We start from the raw sequence: 22038 nt of genomic DNA, 5'->3' as shown, positions 1-22038 counted from the left end.
CGTGTGTCACTCATTACAGTGATTGCTTATGTAAGGGAGATATTCGGCAGATTAAAGTGATCGTCTTTCTGGGCCGCATAGTGTTTTGTTTGTATTTCGTTTTTCATGTATTACATTGCTTTTGGTTGTGTGTATCGTGTATTGCTTTTGTCTGTTTAGTATTTTATATAATCAATCAGTGAGTAAATTTAAATTATAGCTGAACATGTGCAAAGGAGAAGTGGTGAAGTTGTCAGGAGAAAGGAACGTCAAATGCTGCTTAATACATTTTCATATTTGAAAACAAAGCATCCAGGATAAAGTGTAAGCTGGGTAGTAGATGAAGCCGCAAAGTTTTTAGGAATTTCGAGGTATTCTGTCTTCAAAATAAGGAAAGAAGCCAGCGAAGGGCCACTCCAGCATCCCAGCAAGAAGCGGGAAAGAAAAAAGTTAATTTGCAGTAATTCCAGACTCATTAAATACAATGATTTTGTCAGAAGTGGAATACAGCGCATTGTTCATGAATTCTATTTTAGAGATGAACTGCCAACTCTGAACACAATCCTCACTTCTGTAAACAGCAACCCCGAACTACCTCATTTTAAGAAATCATAAGAATAGGTCATTCAGCATTCTGTGTTGCGGAAGAATATTTAAGTTATCGTATTTTGTGATAAAGATGAAGCCCTTGCTATGTTGTCACTTAAAATTAAATTTATCTGAAATGAGCTATAGGATACATCACAGAGATGTCTCGCCGTCTGCTTCCTGTGTTGTAACCACACCGTATTCACCTTAATAGTGAAATGTTTCTGGGGGCTAATAGACTCAGCACTGCACTCCCTTAAAGCAACAATGATCATAAAACTTTCTCAGATATAAGAAACAAGACAATCATTTCGGTTTCTGGACACGCATGTTATTAATATTATTATTATTTAGTTCGCATCTCTACATGTTCAAACTCTTACTCTATTTCGAATGATACAGTCAGCGGGCTGTTATCCTTAGAAACGTTATGACAAAACGAAATTTCATGACTGTAATTTCATTAATGACTGGAGATAATCCGGCATTTATATTATTATTATTATTATTATTATTATTAGTCTTGCAACAGCTGTACCAAGTGATGTATAATTTTATGTCATCACTGTATTTTACAAGCAGTGTCCGAGCCGCGGTGAGTGAGCGAGTATGGCAACAGTGGAAGGCAGCAGGCCCAGAAGGCCTGTAGTCTTTTCTTAACTCTGGATACATAGATACATGGAATATGTAAATGCCAGTAAAAACTGAAAATTTTTTGCTATGAGTAGTCACATGGAAGTATCTGGACATACACATACCTCAAAGATCTGGAAGTAATAAAAAGAGTGAAGAAAGGGTGCCTCATGAATACAACAGAGAACCTATTTATTTTCCTGGACAAGTTCTATAATAAACATAATCTGAACAAAAACATAAAAAACAGGAATCCTTTATGTGAATCAATGCCTCCCTCATTAAACCTACTTGACGTCAATAATAAAATAAGCTACGGAAGGAAGAGTTTTCCCCTGCCTAGAAGGAACATTTCCCCTCCACCTCCTTCAACAGCTGTTGTTCCCCCTCCCCCTCCAAGCATGCAGACCATGCGAGCACACACAGACGCAACACTAGGACGAAAGCAGCTTTGAGCGCAGTTGGAGGCCCAGCGCGAGTCAGCCGTGAGGGGTGTCAGGTGGTGAGTAAACTTGAGGTCTCATTAAACACGACACCTAAATCACTTTTGTTATCGAACTTCAAAAATTCTTTTCTCCTTTCCAGATTTGGACGCAACCACATCATAGGGACACAATTCGTCCATTTCATCTGACAAAAAAAAAAAAACTTCCCCCTTTCCATTCACAACAAGTGCTCAATGTTACAAAAATTTTGCATAGTTGTACACTACTGTTTCACTCATTCATTAAGAAATTTTAAGATCTTGCTCTCTTCGGATGGTTTTCAAAGTGCTATTTCGTGAACACATTTTTTACAACACCAGTGACAATGAAGAAAAACCCAAAGACTCTTCAGATATTTAGACCTTTTACCTTGTCAAGGACAAGTTGTTTTTATTATGAGTGGTTAATTGTGTTTTACTTATGTAACCTGTGTTTTCGTACCTATTTTAACTGTCATTCAAGATCATGGCTGAAGATGTTTTCCATGAAAAATGAAACATGTACCAACTAATTTAAAAAATAAATTAATGTTATTTTAATCTAAGAAAAATTGTAAGGTTTTAAAGTGGTGGAAAGGTGAAATTTCTGAAACGTACAAGTTGGAATTTGTTATATATAATAATTCCACCATGGGCCAAGATGAAATTCATTACTTGTAATATTTACTGCAGTTGCGTGGTTTGCAGGAGGAAATCATGCTTCATATGCAATTATGTCCGACCATATGGAGTATGACTTTTTGCGCCTGGTCACGAGAAAGGTGCTGTTGATGGTGTTGGCGGGACACTAAAATGTAATCTGACTGTTGCTCTACGTGCAGAAAGACACCTTATAAGTGTACACAAATGTTATATTTATTCCTTCTGAAGATGTTGAAAAGAGACCCCTTCTGTAAAGCCGATTTGTCAATGTTTGTGCTCTACCAGGAACACATGATATTCGTTGTGTGGAGCCATTAAAAAAACCCATAGTTCAGGCGAGAAAATATTATTCAGAAACAACTACCACTCACTCTACAACCAGACTACAAGATCGAAGCAGATGACAAAAATCCACCACGTGATATGTCTTTAGAAGTGGGCGACTTCATACCTGGAAAACACAGCGGAAAGAAATATTTTGAATCTTATGTTTGTACTATAACTGAAAGTGATGTTGATGTTCATTTCGTAACCAATTTTTGCAAGTACACTGATGAAGTTAAACTGTTTTGTGAACCACCAACAAAAGAAGAGGGCTTTTTAAATGAAAGTGAATTTGCAAGAAAATTACCTGTGCCTCGTTTTACTTGTGAGAAATGATATCTTGATGAGTCTATATCAGAAGCAGAACGTACAAATTTTTGTTTCCATTTTATTATATTTTGTATTTCTGATCAAGCTTTCATTCAAACTGTAAGCTAGTTCAGCATTGATTGTTCAGTTTTTAAAATATATTTTAAGGCAACAATTGTGTAGTTCACATTACATTCACTGTCATTAGTATTAAATAAATATGTGACAATTTATAAAAACATTTTACTCTATTAAGTAGGCCACATGCCAGTACCAGTCATTATCATTTTCATTTCCCCTTGTCCAGTTCTGTTGTTGGTATTACATCACACACTTAAAGGCTATTGTCACGATGGGGTCGCCACTCCCGAAAGTACAGTCGACTCTCGATAATTTGAAACTCAAGGGACCAGAGAAAAAGTTCAATTTACCGAGAGTTCAAAATAATAGGAGTTCAAGTAACCAAGAGGACGGGAGGGAAAAATTCAAATAAACAAGTTTCACTTATACTTACTCATTTCATTCACAACATTTGTACAATTATGAAATGTTCATACAGAAATGTTCATTTTGAATGTTCATAGAGAAATGTTCATTTGAATGTTCATAGAGAAATGTTCATTTTGAAAAAAGTCCGTAATTTTCTTTTGAGTGAGCGACTTCCATCTATCATGGTCCAATGAATTTTCGATAGTGGTGAGAGCTGAGAAGAAATCGTCACTTGTGTCCGTTCTGAGGGTGTAGGAGCGTAGGGTAGTAAGAGCTGTCCTTGCCTCGCTCAATGTGACTGGAATTGGCGGTTCTTCTTCGTTTTCTTCCTCGTCCTCATCCAGAAAGGCTAAATCCAACAGTTCAGCATCGGTTCGGGCACCGTGGACGCCGATGTCATCGTCAACTTGAACGTAATCCTCAAACGTTAACTCTCCACAGTTAGGTAGAAGTCCCCATCCTGAGCCAAAATTCGTAAATTTTGGCGGCTCTGACGACTGTTCCACGTTTTCGGTTTGCTTAAACCCGCACTTTTTGAAGCAGTTATAAATGGTGATAGGGTTGACATTTCTCAAGCCCTTGTCAATCATGATTATAGCGGTCAAAACTATTATGTTCGCCTTCTCACCTTTTTCGATGCTATCCAGCACAAGAGAAACAATTTCTCTGCGGTAGAGAGTTTTTAAATTTTGAATAATGCCTTGGTCTAATGGTTGCAATCTTGATGTGTTGGGTGGAAAAAAAATAAATTTTACGTGGTCTAATGGTGGTGGGTTATTATGCACGGTGCAGTGGTCCAAAAACAGCAATATTTTGCGTTTCTCCCTTTTCATGTCACTGTTAACCGAGGTCAGCCATTCATTAAACAACTCTGTCGTCATCCATGCTTTTTTGTTTGACCAATAAGCTGTGGGCAATGATTTTATTCCTTTGAAGCAGCGTGGTTTGACAGTTTTCCCTATAATGAGTGGTTTCAACTTTTGAGATCCGTCCATGTTACATGCTAGAACGACAGTTATTCTTTCCTTGCTCAGTTTCCCTTCATGACACTTCTCGTCTTTGAACGTCAGGGTGCGATCAGGAAGACATTTATAAAAAAGCCCGGTTTAGCCTGTGTTGAAAACCGTATGTTCCTTGGGTAATAGCCATTCAAAAGTTCATTTAGTTCGACAATCTATTCGGAACAAATGGAACTATCCACGCTGGCGCTCTCTCCGCAGATCTTTTTAAATGTGATGGCGTGCCGGTTTTTGAAATTTGAAAGCCACCCCTCACTTACTGCAAATCCTTTAATCCCGAGAGACTGCACAAAAGACTTGGCTTTTTCCTTCAACATGAAACCGCCCAGGGGAACGTTTTGTCCTCTACACTGACGAATCCACTTAAGCAAGCACTCTTCAAGGCGGGGAAATTCACCCTGACGTGACCTTTTTCTACTCGCACTTAAGGCACTTTCGGTGACGCGATCTTTATTTTTCAAAATCATCGACAATGTTGATGGTAAAATACCGAACCGTTTGGCGACATGTTTTTTTAATTATCTATCCTCCACAGCTTGAATCAGACGCTTTTTTTCACTTATGGAAGGACACTTGTTCTTTCTTGAACTCATTGTGATGCTTAAAAATTACACAAATCAAACGTTAACATACTGTACCACACTTTAACATTTCAAAGAAGACTCACGACTGCAAACTCACTCATACATCTCATTACTGATGTAAACAAACGACAGGTCTGTGCACGATAACAATACATACTGTAATCACCGACTTCAAATTATAGAATGTCGGCGAGCAAGATGCTATTCCTACAACTTCAAATTACCGAGGGGACCAAATAACATTGATTTTTTTCAATTTATCGAGTATTTTTCAAGGGACAGGGAGAAAACTTCAAATTATCGAGAGATTCAAATTAACGAGTGTCAAGTTATCGAGAGTCGACTGTATTTTAGAGCTACTGCCAGCAATTATTCAGGCTGCCCCTTACATGGGAAACAGACACCCTTGTCGCTGCCCCGAACATAGGAAACAAATGCTGCTGATGAATAGTGTACTCATACTATTCCCTGAGTACGGAGCTGCCTCTTCCACAATCTCCATCGGTCCAAAGTCCATCTTCTCCACTGTAGATTCTGTTGAAGTCCTCCTCGTAATCCTGTGCTGATACCCTTACCAGATGATACAAACCAGGTCAGTGTGCTCTGGGACTCATCTAGGCAGGGGCGCCACTCCCTGAGCAGGGCTTCCCCCGAAGAGGGTCCCTACCTGTATCTCTAGTTATATACCTTCTTGTTGTTATTATTATTGTTATTATTATTATTATTATTATTATTATTATTATTATTATTGGGAGGAAGGAAGCTTGTAGTTTTATGTGGCCGATAATCTCGGAATCATAAGCCACAGGACCTCTCTTTTTACGCAAAATTTGAATCACCCAACTTGACTTTCACCTTGAAACACATGCATTAATCGGGACTCGAGCCCAGTCCATCTTGATGGTTGCAAGCAGCTTGACCGCTGTGCCATCACGCCCCTTCTTTATTATTACTTTCTTCGATATTAAATACAGAGTTTTTAATTCAGTGATCGTATTTGATGTGGAATTTATGATTTATTAGCCTCTCATGCATTGTCACCACAGCACTGATTCACATGTGTAATCCCATGACACTGTCATGTAAACAGGCGATGATCGCCTTTACCTATATTATGCAGACATTCCGCAACTTACACATTTGGTTTCTTTTTTTGCAAAAAATACCTCTGCCCTTATAAACAATATCTTAACAATACCAATTAAAGTCATCACAATTCACTGAAGTTAGAAAAAACGTAAAGTTACGTGAAGTTAAGTTTGTTTCATGTAATCACTGATCGCTACATTTAATCAAATTTTATAAAACCGTATACATCAAGTTTACATAAAATAAATTTTTGGAGGTTATTCAGCATTACCTGGAATTAGCTCCACACAAAAAAGGACTAGTGCTCATCAAGTGACCAGGACATATTACATAACAAAATTAGCTGTGAGATATTTGAAATCTCTGGACAATTGAACTGAAGAGGTTCTCATGAAAGATGAGTCAAATTTCCACCTCACTAGAGATGTCTTTTCTTAATGAGTTCTCATTACTGAACACCATAGATTCCTTTACTTTCCGAGGAAGTTGTTCTGTATTGCTAATCACATTTTGGAGTGGCTGGTCTATATTTCTTTGAAGACCAAGCAGACAAGTCAGTGACAATAAGTTAGGCTCACTATGTTGAGATGCTCCATTCATTTTTTTTTAAACCAGAGCTGGAATGATGTACAGAAATTCAGAATGTCTGGCTCGGACAATTCACTTTTTTCCAATTTGCTTTAAGTCGCACCAATATAGATAAGCCTTATGGCAACGAATGGGTAGGAAAGGCCTATGAGTGTGAAGGAAGCAGCCGTAGCCGTAATTAAGGTACAGACCTAGCATTTGCCTAGTGTGAAAATGGGAAACCACGGAAAACTATATTCAGGGCTGGTGACTGTAGGCCTCGAACCCACTATCTCCTGGATGCAAGCTCACAGCTGCAAGCCCCTAACCGCAAGGCCAACTCACCTGATCATCTCATATGTTTGGAAACATCATGGCTGTATTCAGAAAAATGTTTTCAGGTTGCATCATTTCCTGAAGACACTGAATGAACTGCAAATTCCCACTATTCAAATGTGCGATGAAGCTGGAAAACAGAACAAACTCATCGGGGAGCCAAGAAGGAACGGTATTGGAAGAACTGGGATTGATGGAGGTAGAGCCCATCTATGGAAATGGTAGTGTCAAAATGTATAATTTGCTCTTGTTCTTTTGTTTTTGTATCTATTCTTGTCTCTCCTTTCTGTTATTCCCTGTGTTCAAACTTGCTGGTCATTGTGTTTACCCTTGAACATATTCTATAGTTCCAGCGGGGTAAATCACTGTTAATATTTCTATGTTGACAGCACACCACAATATGGTGTTGTTTCTTACAATATGTTTTACGTTCCGCCAACACAGACAGATCTTATGGCGACGATGGGATAGGAAAGGCCTAGGAGTGGCAAGGAACTGGCCTTGCCCTTAATTAAGGTACAGCCCCAGTATTTGCCTGGTGTGAAAATGAGAAACCACGGAAAACTATCTTCAGGGATGCCGACAGTGGGGCTTGAGCCCACTATCTCCTGGATGCAAGCTCACAGCTTCACGTCCCTAACCGCATGGCCAACTCACCCGGTCTGAAGAATATAGCTGAAATGATCTGAATGTCCCCAATGCAACAGATTTTACTACACAATATGAAACTTGCCATTCCTTCAAAAGATGTCCTATTATACACAACCATACAGAGATGGTTTGGTAATAACAAGGTTCAGGACCTTTCTAGATCAACTTATGTATTTACAACTCACATCATAAGAGCCTTTCTTCAAGTACCAATTCAACAAGAACCTCGGCTACTTTACTACGTTCAATCTACTCCTTAATACGATATAAACAACATATCAGAGTACAAACCGATATATAGAACTTTCCAATGGATACTTTGCTTGTCAATATCAACTTGCAGTGACAACTAATCCATTGGTTACATTGGACAATACATTAAAATTCTTCATTTGTTAAGTCCAAGTTGCAGCTCCATTAGAATAATTTTACTTTTTAATGTGCACTTATTCATATGGAACACTCTGACTAAGTGTTTGTTCACTTCTTTTAATATGTCAAACATCGCCATAAAGCCTTATAAAATGAATCCGACTGTTCAACAGATAGAAGCAACATAGATCAAAAACTGACAATTGTTTTTTGCTACAAGTAAAATTAATTTCTTTTAACTAGTCATTCTTTTAATTAGTAATACTAAGGTGTACACCCTATAGAAAAACAACCATTTTTATCTCACTGACAATCAGCTTGTATATATAAATATCATTTTAGCTTTATCATGTATATTTCTTGAACTATTATTGTGATATTACTATGGGAGTCATGATCAATGTATTTTGTCTTTGTGTAATTTGTTCTTGGCTGATGATGACATGGAATCTTGTCGAAACCGGTACCAGATGTACAAAAAACGTGATGATTTAACAAAAATGTAAAATGTTCACATAATATATAGTATTGAAAAGGTGGATATTTTCTTTTTCTTTCTTTATTGTGAATCTTGATTCAATATGGAACCTGAAGAATGAAATTCTTACGTTAAATAATATAGCCAACCAAGCAAAGAGTAAAGCTCATTATTATATGAGCCTAAGAATTAAAATAGGAAAATTAATCAAAGACATAGACTTTATTAAGAAATGCATTGCCCACAATCTGACTCCAAATTTTCTAAAGAACAACAAGAGACACGTCTTATCACATCAATATAAAGTCCACCATAAAACTAACAAATTATGGCTTAAAAATGAACTAAAATTTCTACATAAGAAAAAATCACTCTTAAACAACCGATTATATGAAACTCACCTCGAAGTTGCCACGTTGTTATCAGACTCGCAATGGCATATTTTCCAAGAGAAAGTTTACAGTAAACTATCCACTTTGCTTAAACCTTAAACAACAAGTTTAAAACCCTTCTTAACAAATCTTCTACAACCAACAAAATACCCAATAACTCGATCAGCCCGAATACCGCTAGTCACTCCCTAACCGAGTTTCATCCCCCATTCATCAACCTATCTAATGCAACATTTGATGATGAAGAGATCGCTATTTTGTCAAAAGGCCCTAAGCATAACTGGCCTAATTATAATCCATCAAATGTTACTAAAAAACTAATAATAGAAACAGAAGCAGCGATCAAAAAGATGCCTTCTGACATACAGGATGAGCTCAGATACGAAGCTAATAAACAATTAAAGAAAACCTTTATATCACCTACCTCGAACATAACCAAATCACAACTCGAAGATAGAAAAAAGTTGATTCAACTCAAAAATAAAATAAAAAAATACCCACACCATCGTTACAAAGGCAGATAAAGGAAATACCACTGTAATAATGGATCAAACAGAATACATATATAAAACAACTTTTTTTTTTCACAGACAGTACCTTTATAATAATCAACAAAGATCCAACCCAAGCTATCCAACGGCAGCTTAAGCATATACTTAAAAATACATCCTTTCTCTTAACTGACAGCGAAAAAAGTAAACTTATTAAAATGAACCCAGGACTACCCACCGTCAAAGCACAACCTAAAATACATAAAACTGATGTCCCAATATGCCCTATTGTAAACTACAGACCTAGTCCTTTATATAAACTAGCACAATTCACTCAACAATTCCTTAAAAAAACATTACACTTTTCATTCAAAGAAATCTATAAAGAACACATTACAACTTATTAAACAGCTTGATGATTTTACACTTCAACCATATCACTCTTTACACTCGTTTAATATCACTAACATGTACACAAGTATTAAACCAGAAATACTTTTGCAATTTATCCCTCAAAACTTACACATCCATAGTCAACTTGAAATCTCTGATTTTATGTCTATATTGAAGCTTTTAATCAATAATAACTACTTCACATTTGACAAAATAATATACAAGCAGAACGGACTAGCTATGGGTTCACCAGCGTCCGGAATCTTAGCAGAGATATACTTAGACTTTTTAGAACACACAAAAATAGACAATAATGCAACAATTAACAATATACATCTCTGGTCCAGGTATGTGGATGATTATGGACCAACGTACTATAGACGCAGCTACTACTCTAACACACCTAAACACTATCGATGCAGACATTAAATTTACGCTAGAATCTGAAGTCAATAATGCCATCAATTTCCTAGATCTCACTATCACCAGGCTTCCTTCTTCTTTTAAATATAAAATTTATGGAAAACCCACACATACTGCAACAACAATAAAACAGGACTCTATTCATCCCCTTAATCATAAACGGGCCACCTACAACAGCCTAGTACACCGAGCATTTAATATTCCTATGTCGAAATCAGACCTTAACAAAGAATTAAACACTAAACGCAATATTGCATTTCATAATGGCTACAATAAGAATTTTATAGAAAGTATAATTAGTAAGTTCAGACATCGCTCAAAATCTAACCTACTAAAAGAAACAACTAAATCAAAAACTTTTTCAACTTTTACATTCAACTGTAACATCCATAAAATTACAAACATATTCAAGAAACAGAATATCAACATTTCTTTCAGAACTAATAATAGAAACCTAGACATTTTACATAACTCTAACTTAATTAACACCTCCAACCCTTTTGATAAGTCAGGTGTCTATAGATTTCATTGTAACGACTGTCACAGTACTTATTTCGGACAGACCGGTAGATCATTCAAAATAAGATACACAGAACACGTAAACGCAATCAAATACAGAAAATTTGCCGCAGTAGGTCAACATATAAACGACTATAAAAACAAATTTTATGGCTTAGACCACGATATAGACATCATTGAAATAATAAATAAAGGCCCCATACTTGATTTAACTGAACAATTTTATATTTCACTTGATCAGTACCATAATCCAAACTTTAATCTCAATGAACTTTCTGAAAAACCCACAATTTTGTTTGATACGTTTATTAAAATATTGAATAATCTTAAAATACCCAAAAATCAATCAATCTTCAAAACTATACATAACACACTTACATATTACCCCTACCGCCGCCCGCGCCCACCCGATTATAGTCCCGCCTCTACCGTGCTTCCTCTTTCTCCCACTTAGAAACTCCACCCCTCCCCATCCCCTCCAAAGGTCTGTTCCTAGACATTTAGTCTGTCAGTTCCTCCGCGTTACATCTGCTATCAACTTGGCACCTGAGGTGAGTCTTCTATTCCTCTTCCTTTAATAATATATTTTTTCCGGGTTTACGTAATTCTAATCGTGTCTCATTTCTTATAGGTTCCGTCTTGGTTCAGGACCTTTCTAGATCAACTTATGTATTTATAACTCGCATCATAAGAGCCTTTCTTCAAGTACCAATTCAACAAGAACCTCGGCTACTTTACTACGTTCAATCTACTCCTTAATACGATATAAACAACATATCAGAGTACAAACCAATATATAGAACTTTCCAATGGACACTTTGCTTGTCAATATCAACTTGCAGTGACAACTAATCCATTGGTTACATTGGACAATACATTAAAATTCTTCATTTGTTAAGTCCAAGTTGCAGCTCCATTAGAATAATTTTACTTTTTAATGTGCACTTATTCATATGGAACACTCTGACTAAGTGTTTGTTCACTTCTTTTAATACGTCAAACATCACCATAAAGCCTTATAAAATGAATCCGACTGTTCAACAGATAGAAGCAACATAGATCAAAAACTGACAATTGTTTTTTGCTACAAGTAAAATTAATTTCTTTTAACTAGTCATTCTTTTAATTAGTAATACTAAGGTGTACACCCTATAGAAAAACAACCATTTTTATCTCACTGACAATCAGCTTGTATATATAAATATCATTTTAGCTTTATCATGTATATTTCTTGAACTATTATTGTAATATTACTATGGGAGTCATGATCAATGTATTTTGTCTTTGTGTAATTTGTTCTTGGCTGATGACGAGATGGAATCTTGTGGAAACCGGTACCAGATGTACAAAAAAGTGATGATTTAACGAAAATGTAAAATTTTCACATAATATATAGTATTGAAAAGGTGGATATTATCTTTTTCTTTCTTTATTGGTAATAACAAAGCAACCAGCAGAAAGATTGTCACAGCATCGAGGAGTGGGTCAAACTATGGTGTGGGGAAAGCGAAGAGGTTTAACAGGACAAAATGTTAGTTAGGCAAAACACTTCCTACATCAATATATGAAATTGATAGAAATTTCCATAAAGGTAGCAGGTAGGGACCCTCTTCGGAAGCAGCCCTACCCAGGGAGTGGTGCCCCAGCCTATGCGAGTCCTAGAACACACTGACCGGTTTGTAACATCTGGCAAGGATCCCAGCTCAGGGTTACGAGTGAAGACCTCAACGGCATCTGCGGCGGATAAGGTAGACTTCAGTACGGTGGAGATGGCTGAACAGGCAGCCCTGGACTTGGGAACAAATACGAGTACAATCTAAAGGGACCAATGGCTTTGGGTAGATCAGGCTCTTTAGAAGGCCTGATGGCCCTTGGTAGAAGTATTACCACAAAAGTGCATCTAGCAGTGTCTGCACTCCATATTAGGAACGACGGCAAAAGGCGCTTGTTTTCCTACATTGGGGGGGGGGGGGGGGGGGGCTGAAAAAAATCGTGGCAGAAGGTATAAAATGCCTTTTGGGTGTGGCAAGCCCATCGTGCTAATAGTCTATAAAATGACAGTGAGTCGAGGCCTCGGAAATGGTTAGGGCATACCCCAAAAGCGACACACAGTTCCTGGTGTTCTCGTCCTGGGGCAAATGTGAAAAATAGAAAACTGTAGAGGTCCTTGATTCACAGCCTGACCCAGAAGACTAGAAACAAGAAACAAAGAAATTTCCATGTTTAATCTGGAAATCTCCTGCAGTGAAGAGAACTTTCCAAATTGTGGAAAATATGGAGTCCACTGAGAAATAGGAGTAGAGGAGGTGGTGGTTGTTTAGGGACTCGTGATAGGTTTAAACATGCGGATACTCACAATGCAAGTTTTTCTGGTTTTCTTTGGAGGAAACATTCCTTTGTGATTTCTTCGGTACTTCACCCAGACGGGCTCATTCCCATAAGTTTCTCGATAAGCTGAAAGAAAATAGATGCTAAGTAAAAAATGAACATTGCTACATAAACACTCATGGCAACAATATTGTGATTTTAAAGGGCTACTTGCATGATTACACTGCTCTGCAATGATTTTATTTTTTAACACCGAATGAAAGTTCCTAAATGGATTTTCTCTCCTGAATTCCAAAAAGGAATCCATTTATTTCTATCACAACAGGTTTCTCAGTAATTTTAAACATCTGACTTTCTAGATAATTTTATTTGAACGGCAAATTACACGTTAACAGTGAAATAAGGTACACACACACAGGGATGTTAAAGCGGCACTAAAAAAATAATTTGGCAACACTTTTGGAGGCAAACTTATTAAGCATATCACAGACAGACCCTGTTTTTTTCCTGCATACAGAAGACTGGTCACTGGTTGGATGTGCTAGCAGCATTTAACCCATATGCACCCAGCTGCCATGTTTACCGGCTTTGATAGGTATCTACCAACTTGCAGCCTTGGTGTTGCAGACTGGAGTCAAAATGTCTTCAGCAGGACTATTCCAAAATGCCACAAACAAGTTTGATGATGATGATTGTTGTTTAAAGGGACCTAACAGCTAGGTCATTGGCCCCTAATGGTACGAGGTGTAACAAAATGCAAATTAAAACTTCGAAATGTATCCACTGACTAGAATCTAAAACGAATGATGAGAAAATGATCATGAATTAAAAAATAATCAGTGGATCCAATTCATAATGTCTTAATTACTGGGATGATGCTTATTATCTAAAGGGGTCCAAAGTCCAGGTCACCGGACCCTCACAATGGTACTAATCACTAGTAACACAGAACCATGGTGTTCCTCCGACACTGGTACTAATCACAGGTAATGTAAACCCATGGTATGTCACACACAATGGCATCACTTGCAGGAAGCACAAACCCATGGCATTTTGTACATACGGACACTACTCACAAGCAACGCAAAACCCCCGGTGCTCCTCACGTAGGTGTACTAATGACGGGCACCGGTATTCCTGGGGTGTTCCTCACTTGGTGGAACTAATCACAGGTCACGTATACTCACGGGGTTGCTCACATAGTGGTACTATTCATAGGCAATGCAGACCCACGGTGCATCACACATTACGGTAATGCTCACAGGCAACACTATCTCATGATGTTCCTCACATAATAATACAAATCTCTCTGGCAACGCAGACCAATGGTTTTCCTCAAATAGTGGTACTAATAATGGGCGTGAGCCAAACCCGTGGTGTTTCTCATACAGTAGTACTAACCACAGGCAACGCAGACCCATGGTGTTGTACATAAAGTGGTACTACTCATACGTAAAGCAGACCATTCTGAACACAGTGGAACAGACCAGTGGAATACATATGACGACCTCTTTCACAAGCAACTCTCAGACCCACAATGTTCCGCACAGAATAGTATATAACATAAACACTCGCAAGGTGGTACTAGTCGCAAGTAACGTTGACCCATGGTGTCCCGCATGTAATGTACTAATCACAAGTAATCTCATGGTTCTAATGTCATCATCCCTTGGTTGCCCTTTTTAGTCGTCTCTTACGACGGGCAGGGGATACCGTGAGTTTAGTCTACGCCTGTGTCCACAGGGGGTACAGAGAGAGAGGGAAAGAGAAGGGATCTGACACTTTGAAAAATGAAGTACCAGACAAAGAAAGACAAGGGCCATGAAGGGCATGAAAATGAAAGACTTCCTAGGCCTCGAATGCTCTAATACCATCGGGGTTGGAAAAGAACAAGAGTTGACCAAAGGAGGTCGGACAGGATAGATGAAAGTGAAGAGCCTGGCACAAGTAGGTGGAAGCAATGCCAGGACTAAGGGCCCCGTGGCCACCAACCCAAGCTCCCAAGTTGAGAGCCCCTGGGGCCCCTTTTAGTTGCCCCTTACGACAGGCAGGGGATACGTGGGTGTTTTCATCTGCGTCCCCCACCCACAGGGGGTACAAACAAGTCTGAAATAGCCTTATCCATGCAGAAGAAGAAGCAACGCTCAGCCACTGTTCTTTTTTCCTTTCTTTTTCCATAACTTTTCCTAAAGAAGAAGTCATATTTAATCAGGTAAGCCCTCAGCCACTGTTCCTTCTCTTTCCTACTCCAACACTTTTCAACACTTGAACGGGGTCACTGGTGCGGATCAGTATACTTATGGATATTTAGTCCAGAAGATACAGTGTGTATCAGACTGCTGACAGGTTAAGTGTAGTTGTGCAGTAAGACCCTGGCTTGATGTGGTTATGTAAAGAGTGCTGATCTATTGGGTTATATTTGTGGGATATATGTTTTCTATAAACAACTAAGAAATATCATAGACTTTAAGAAAGAAGCATACTTTGCTTTTTTCAGCACTTTCCTTATTTTTAATTTTTTTTCTTTTGCTTATTGTTTTTTATCCCAGGAGTGTCCAAGGACATGGCTGGCTTAACCGGTGCGGTTCTTACTATATGATGCCAAGCTTGGTGTTCAGGATAAAAAGTTCCATGTATCAGTTGTCAAAGGTTTGAGGTTATAAATGGTCAGAAACAAAAGTATGCCTTTTGTTATACCTATGGTGTAGAAGGAACCTGTAAATCACACGGACAACTGCTATTTCTGTCAAGTGAAAATTAATATTCCTATGTTTACAGCACACTACAATATAGCTGAAATGATCTCTGTGTCCCCAACAAATCCACTAAGAAACAAGCATATTGCATCCGACACTCCTGAGATAAACAGATATTTTTACTTAATGCATGGATTTTCACGAAACTTCGTGGGAATGTCACCTACATAAAAGTAGAAATATCATAAACATTTCCTTCATATGCAATTAATAGTTTTTCCAAAATATATTTTGAATTTTTTAAAAATTTGTAATGCCATATTTTTCATGAAATTTAATTAACATGTTAATGGAAATTTTATAATTAGGTAGATATTTATTTAAAAAGCACTACGTATCGATTTTTCTGTACATAATTTACATAAGGAGATATATCGTACTAAAGTTTGTGTAATTTGTTCTAAAATTTTGGACTTAAAAATCCCTACTACTTGAAAAAATTCTGCAATAAAAAATTCAAAATGCAGGTTTACTAATATAGCCGTGATACATATACCATACAAATTTTGTTACATTTGGCAGAATATTACGGGAGGAAAATGGAATTTAAATGTAAAATTACAACTGATGGAAAAATTAAAGCAAAGTTCAAGTGACGTTTTCTTCCTGATTCTTTACCTAAAAGTCACCAGAACCATATGTTTTTCCTTCCTGTTCTTTCTTAGCATCTTCTGTACTAATACTGGTAACTCTGGAAGCTTGTCTCTTCTTCTCCTTCTCCAAAGAACGGAAAATGATTCACCTGCATTTTGTTTTTCAAAATGCAATTTTCCTGAACCAAAGTGATGGGGATTGTAGTTTGTGACATGTCACGACTGTTGGCTGTAGGTGCAGGACTTGCATGGTTTGAAGTTGATGCGACACTTTCCTGATGAGAATCTGATTCCGATAACGTTTCATGACCTTTTGTCCCAGGTTTCTTCAATGGAGACTCCTGCTCGGTAATACCTGATCCCCATCGCTTTTCTATCAAACGTTCAGCAATTCGTCTTAGCTAAGGCTGATTTATGTTTACGCATATTGTTTATTCCCTTGGATACAAGCTATCAATTATTACAGCACACTATCTTTCAATAATAATAGTATCTTGATACGCAACTACAAGAGGTTACTAACATGCATACTTCACAAAAGTAAACAGACTGGCTACCACCACACAAAAACTCACACAAAAAATTAAACATACAAGAATAACAAAACTTATAGTTGTTGGCACTATTGTAGTACCATCAGGAATACCAATACAAGCATACAATGTTGCTCAATGATAGTCAAGTACTGAAATATTACTCCGTAACAGGCTTTATAAATCCATTCAAAAATATGGTAGATCTTACAGCTGGATTCCGTATAAATATATTGGGATAGGGGGAAACATGACAATAACATCATTACATGACAAAGCAGTTCAGCAAATGCTATGCCAATTTCTGCTATGTGCATACTGGCAAACAAAGCATTATTAAAGTGATAAATGGTTTGAATTCAATGAAATAACTTTGTGACAAGAAAGAAGAAACTCAATCCCTTCAATTGCAGTCATTAAAAAAAAAAAAAAAGCCAAAATATCGATTTTTATCTCCTCAAGTATTTTTAAAAAAAAGGTCGATTTTGAGTTATCTATGGCTTTATAAGCAGGTTTGGTGTCTGCATCTGTGTACAAAACTGTAGTATCTCCATTGATTTCAAATTATATACTACAGTCTAGAATTTTTCTTAAATGGAAAAATTTTTGGTTGTAAACTCTTGTATTTCATACCACAACAGTATTGCATTAATTATGTGCAACTTCTTTACTAAAGTGTGGTAACTTGCAATACGACAGTTTAGAAATAGAAAATTTTACAATCTGAACATGAGTAATGCTCCATGTTGCAGTGACTTTAGAATATTAGTCAACCAAACCATAGCCAACAAGATTATTGTCTCATAGGCAATGACAAAATAGTGAACAATGTGGAGCAGACGAAAATACATTGTCTCTTTATTAGAACATAAGAATCGTATGAAGGATTTTTTGTTGGTATCTGTGAACTCCAAATATATTAATGAAACCAAGATGCTTGCCAAATCATCTGCAGAGTTGGAGGTAGGTTTGTAACTTCAACTTGCATCCTACCTATTTTGTTGAGGTTATTTATGGTCATTATTTTCCACTTTATATTATGATTATTTTGTTACTTATTTGCAATATTATTTTTATTTATGATTTTAGGAATATGAACCAGGGATGGTATCTTGTAATGAAGTTGTTAGACCCGGCCAATCATCTACCGAATTGAAGGTAGGTTTGTAATTCGTTTGATCTATAATCTACTGATTCTGTTGTGGTTATGATTATTATTTTGGAGTTTGCATTCTGATGGTATTATAATACTGATCAGTAATATGTCTGACATTTGTGATTTTTAGGAGCATGAAACAGAGGTAATATATTGCATTTTAATAGAGGATGCCTATCGTCAAGAAAGAGACCAGACAGTTTATAGCAACAGTGACAATTTTGACCCCTCATTTGCAGAGCTATAAGTAAGTATTGTCCATATTTAGACAAACTCTAAACTACAGGGTGAGTGATTTGTAAAAAGTCTATGCATCTCATATTCACAACGTTTATGTTGTTTTAGTTTAATTGTTTCATGAATGAATTCATATTTAGACTATAATTATAAAAATGAAACATTTTGCATCCATCATCATACTATATGTCTATCTTTTGTCTGTTGTGTTTCTAGGCATATGAACCAGATCTTGATAATATTCATGTGGAAGGAAATGATAATTCAAAGGATATAGCTGCAGGTCATTGCAACAATGAAGCTGTGAAACCTTCCTACACAGAACTAATAGTAAGTTATATTTTTATCACAAATATACTGATATAAGAGCGATATGTTGGGCAAAACTAACACTGTTACCTCAAAATGTTGGGTGAACTTTACAGCATTGAAAAATAATGTTGATTTTCTATAATAATTTATTGTTAATCTGTACAGGTCTAATAAACTATGTATTATCAAGTCTAATTTTTAAGTCGTAAAAAGAAAACTCATCACAACAATACTGGATTTAAGCAAGGTGTCAACTTAATAAACCAACTAATATTTTACGGGCATACATCTTTTCGATATGTAGAGAAGACCATAATGATGAGCCAGACATGTTTAATGACAAACAGCCCACTTTTATTTTTGATGATGATGATTATGACGATGGTAATGATGAAAATATAGACAAAGATGAAAATACCCGAACTATCTACTAGTAATAACTTTGATGATGAGACGGATAATGATGTTCAGAAATTTCCCGAAGGTTAGCAACACAGGGGGCCAGAAAATAGTTTTAAGAACTGTTTCATAATTTAAAACACATTTTATAATTTTGAAATAGGTGTTATAATTTTACACAAAATTAATGTTATGAAATAATTTTTTCAGGACATTCTTTTTGGAAAAGGAAAAGGCGACCTGAAAAGTGGGGGAAAATGGATAGGAAGGACAAGAGAAATAGAGGACAGGAGTACACTGGAGTTTCTGGGAAAGTTCAGACAGAACGGAAAATGAAGCCGCCATGCAAGGACAAATGTCGCCTCCCGTGCAGCACAAAAATACCTCAAAGAGAAAGAGAAAATTTCTTTAACAATTTTTCGAAGGTGGGGGATATTATGTGCCAGCACAACGGTATAGTATCTTTGATCTCAAAAACTGAACCGAAGAATACAACTTCTCGCTCCAATAATTTTGCTAACTATGAGACGGTATGTAATGAGAAAGTATGTGTATGCAAGCACACATTTGGAGTAAGTGGATATATTTATATACTAGCTGGAAAATGCGTCTCCTGACTAAAGAGGCACAAACATACACCAACCACAAATGCTTGGAGACCAACATGCGTGATGGAATTTGGTCTCACGTCCTGTCATAGAAAGCCACTACTAGAGGTCTCAGACAACCAGGCAATATCTAGATGGATCACTGAGCATTGTCGAAATGTACAGGTTGTACAAAAGTAAGTGCTTATCAGAAAACCAGCCATGTGCGAAGTTGTCTGCGTATTACCAAGTACAGTAGAACCCCGTTTATCCGAAATAAAGGGGGAGGAACCACTTCGAATGACGCGGTTTTTCGGATAACACAGGGTAAATATTTTCGGAAGTTAAATGTTGAATAAAAATGCATAAACTCTGTTAAGCAAAGGTGTGTACTGTATATTAACATTAAAATGTTTACATAATGTCACTCATTGTATAAAATCAGTGATTTTCTTTTGAATTTTCTTGGTGCAGCGCTGTCACGCAGCTATGTCGTGCCACTGTTTAATCAACAATACATCAGCTGGTGTAGATTCATTGCTTTGTTCAACAAAGCGCAAATCAATCTGAAATACTTTAAACATTTTTTTTGTTACAACTCAAATGAATACTGTGTACAGTAATTTTATTAAAGTACTGTAATAAAGTGTGTGGTACTGTATTTTAATAAAAATTATAAATCAATCTTACCTCCAATGCATTAAATCCATCATTTGCTGTAACTCGATTCTCAGAAGTCAAGGTCGGAGTCGTCTGCACATTATACATGACGAATAATAAAGTAATAATAATTACTGTTTGTTCAAGAAAAAATGTAATGGAACAAACTAGAGGGTAAGAAACTGTTTTGTTTTATGCTACTCGTGCATTCTGGCATAAGTCATAATATAAAAATAGGGTTTGCCTAGTAGCTCTCAGGCCATAGCAAGAGAATTACTAATATCGATGGCTAAGAACGAGAGGGTAAAATCAAAATATTAAAATACAATTTTGCCAGACCATTTCGGTTAAGCCGGGTTCTACTGTATTTAATAATGACTAAATTAGGATTCTTCACTCCAAAGAAAGACAGATGTGCAGAGTGCGAAGCGTACAAAAATATGAGTACAGAAGAGAAAGAAAAGGGATTAGAAATGTATGAAATAACTTGAGACATAAAAATCTATCTAGAGAAAAGAAAAAACTATATGTAGAAAAAGCCCTGCAAGACAGTAAGGTAAAGTTTTGTGATTACGACTTGCACACAGTGCTTAACGTCCCAGCTGGTGACATAGCCATGTTTTATTATAAGAGAAAATTAAATGTGTATAACTTCACAATTTTTGAAGACGTCCCCAAGGATGGTTTCTGTTATGTGTGGGATAAAGCCACAGCAAGAAGAGGCGCAAGTGAAATAAGGCGGAAACACACTATTGTCACTTCACGTGAACTCGCACCGAGCTGAGTCAGCGTGGAGGGGAGGTTGATGATGTCACTGCATGTGGCGTGAAGACAGGAAACACATTGTCCTCACGTTCACAGATCACAGTATACTTCGCCCGATGGCAAGCTACGATAGTACATCTAGTTCTTCGGATTCTGATGATCTTTTAATTGCCTGCGATGTTTCTGTTGCCATGAGTATTTATCTGTCGCAAACGACTGTGGACACATGAAATTAATTTGCGGTGAATACCACAACTTTTAGTAAGGGAACTAAATGGGCATCCAGAAAAAATTCAGATGTACTTCAGGCTGAACAAAGATGAATTTAACTACTTTCATAATCTCATCAAAGATGAAATATTGTTGGCCGAAGTTTGTTCTGCATTGGCAATTGATTCGGAGGAAACCTACACAGGCTTTTCAGATATCAGAAAATTTCAAAAAATACTTCAACTCGCTTGAAAGCTCTGTGCCGTGGCAATTACCAACAGTTCGTCGTGGAAGAATGAATTGAACAAAGAAGAAAAGAACTGTGCAGTAGTGAATGGACCATACAATAAATATCTATTCACCAATCTCTAATTCAACAAGGTAATTTGTATTTGTAATTTGTGTAATGTACTCCCGGGTTCGATTCCCGGCAGGGTCGAAATTTTAACCATTATTGGTTAATTTCGCTGGCACGGGGGCTGGTTGTATGTGTCGACTTCATCATAATTGCATACTCATCGTGACGTGCAAGTCGCCTGCGGGTGTCAAATCAAAAACCTGCGCCTGGCGAGCCAAAATTTTCCTCGGACACTCCCGGCACTAAAAGCAATACGCCATTTCATTTATTATTATTATTATTATTATTATTATTGGGATAATAATCATAAGTACAACTATGGACTGTTTTCAACAACTGAATGCCTATTAAAATTAGTACGTGTGACCTTTAATTCCTTTTT

The 22038-nt window shown here is 37.0% G+C and overlaps 1 protein-coding gene across 1 annotated transcript in view; it reads right to left on the bottom strand.

The window, feature by feature from the left end:
- Positions 1–22038, bottom strand: part of mRpS18B (mitochondrial ribosomal protein S18B) — an 85167-nt gene that overhangs the window by 19471 nt on the left and 43658 nt on the right. Inside the window, exon 3 of the mRNA XM_067145413.2 lies at positions 13119–13216. Within this exon, the coding sequence (XP_067001514.1) occupies positions 13119–13216 (98 nt within the window). The remainder of the gene's footprint in view (positions 1–13118; positions 13217–22038) is intronic.

Source organism: Anabrus simplex, chromosome 4, assembly GCF_040414725.1.
Source record: "Anabrus simplex isolate iqAnaSimp1 chromosome 4, ASM4041472v1, whole genome shotgun sequence".
NCBI classification, from domain to species: Eukaryota; Metazoa; Arthropoda; class Insecta; order Orthoptera; family Tettigoniidae; genus Anabrus; species Anabrus simplex.
This window is presented reverse-complemented; position numbering and strand designations above follow the sequence as displayed.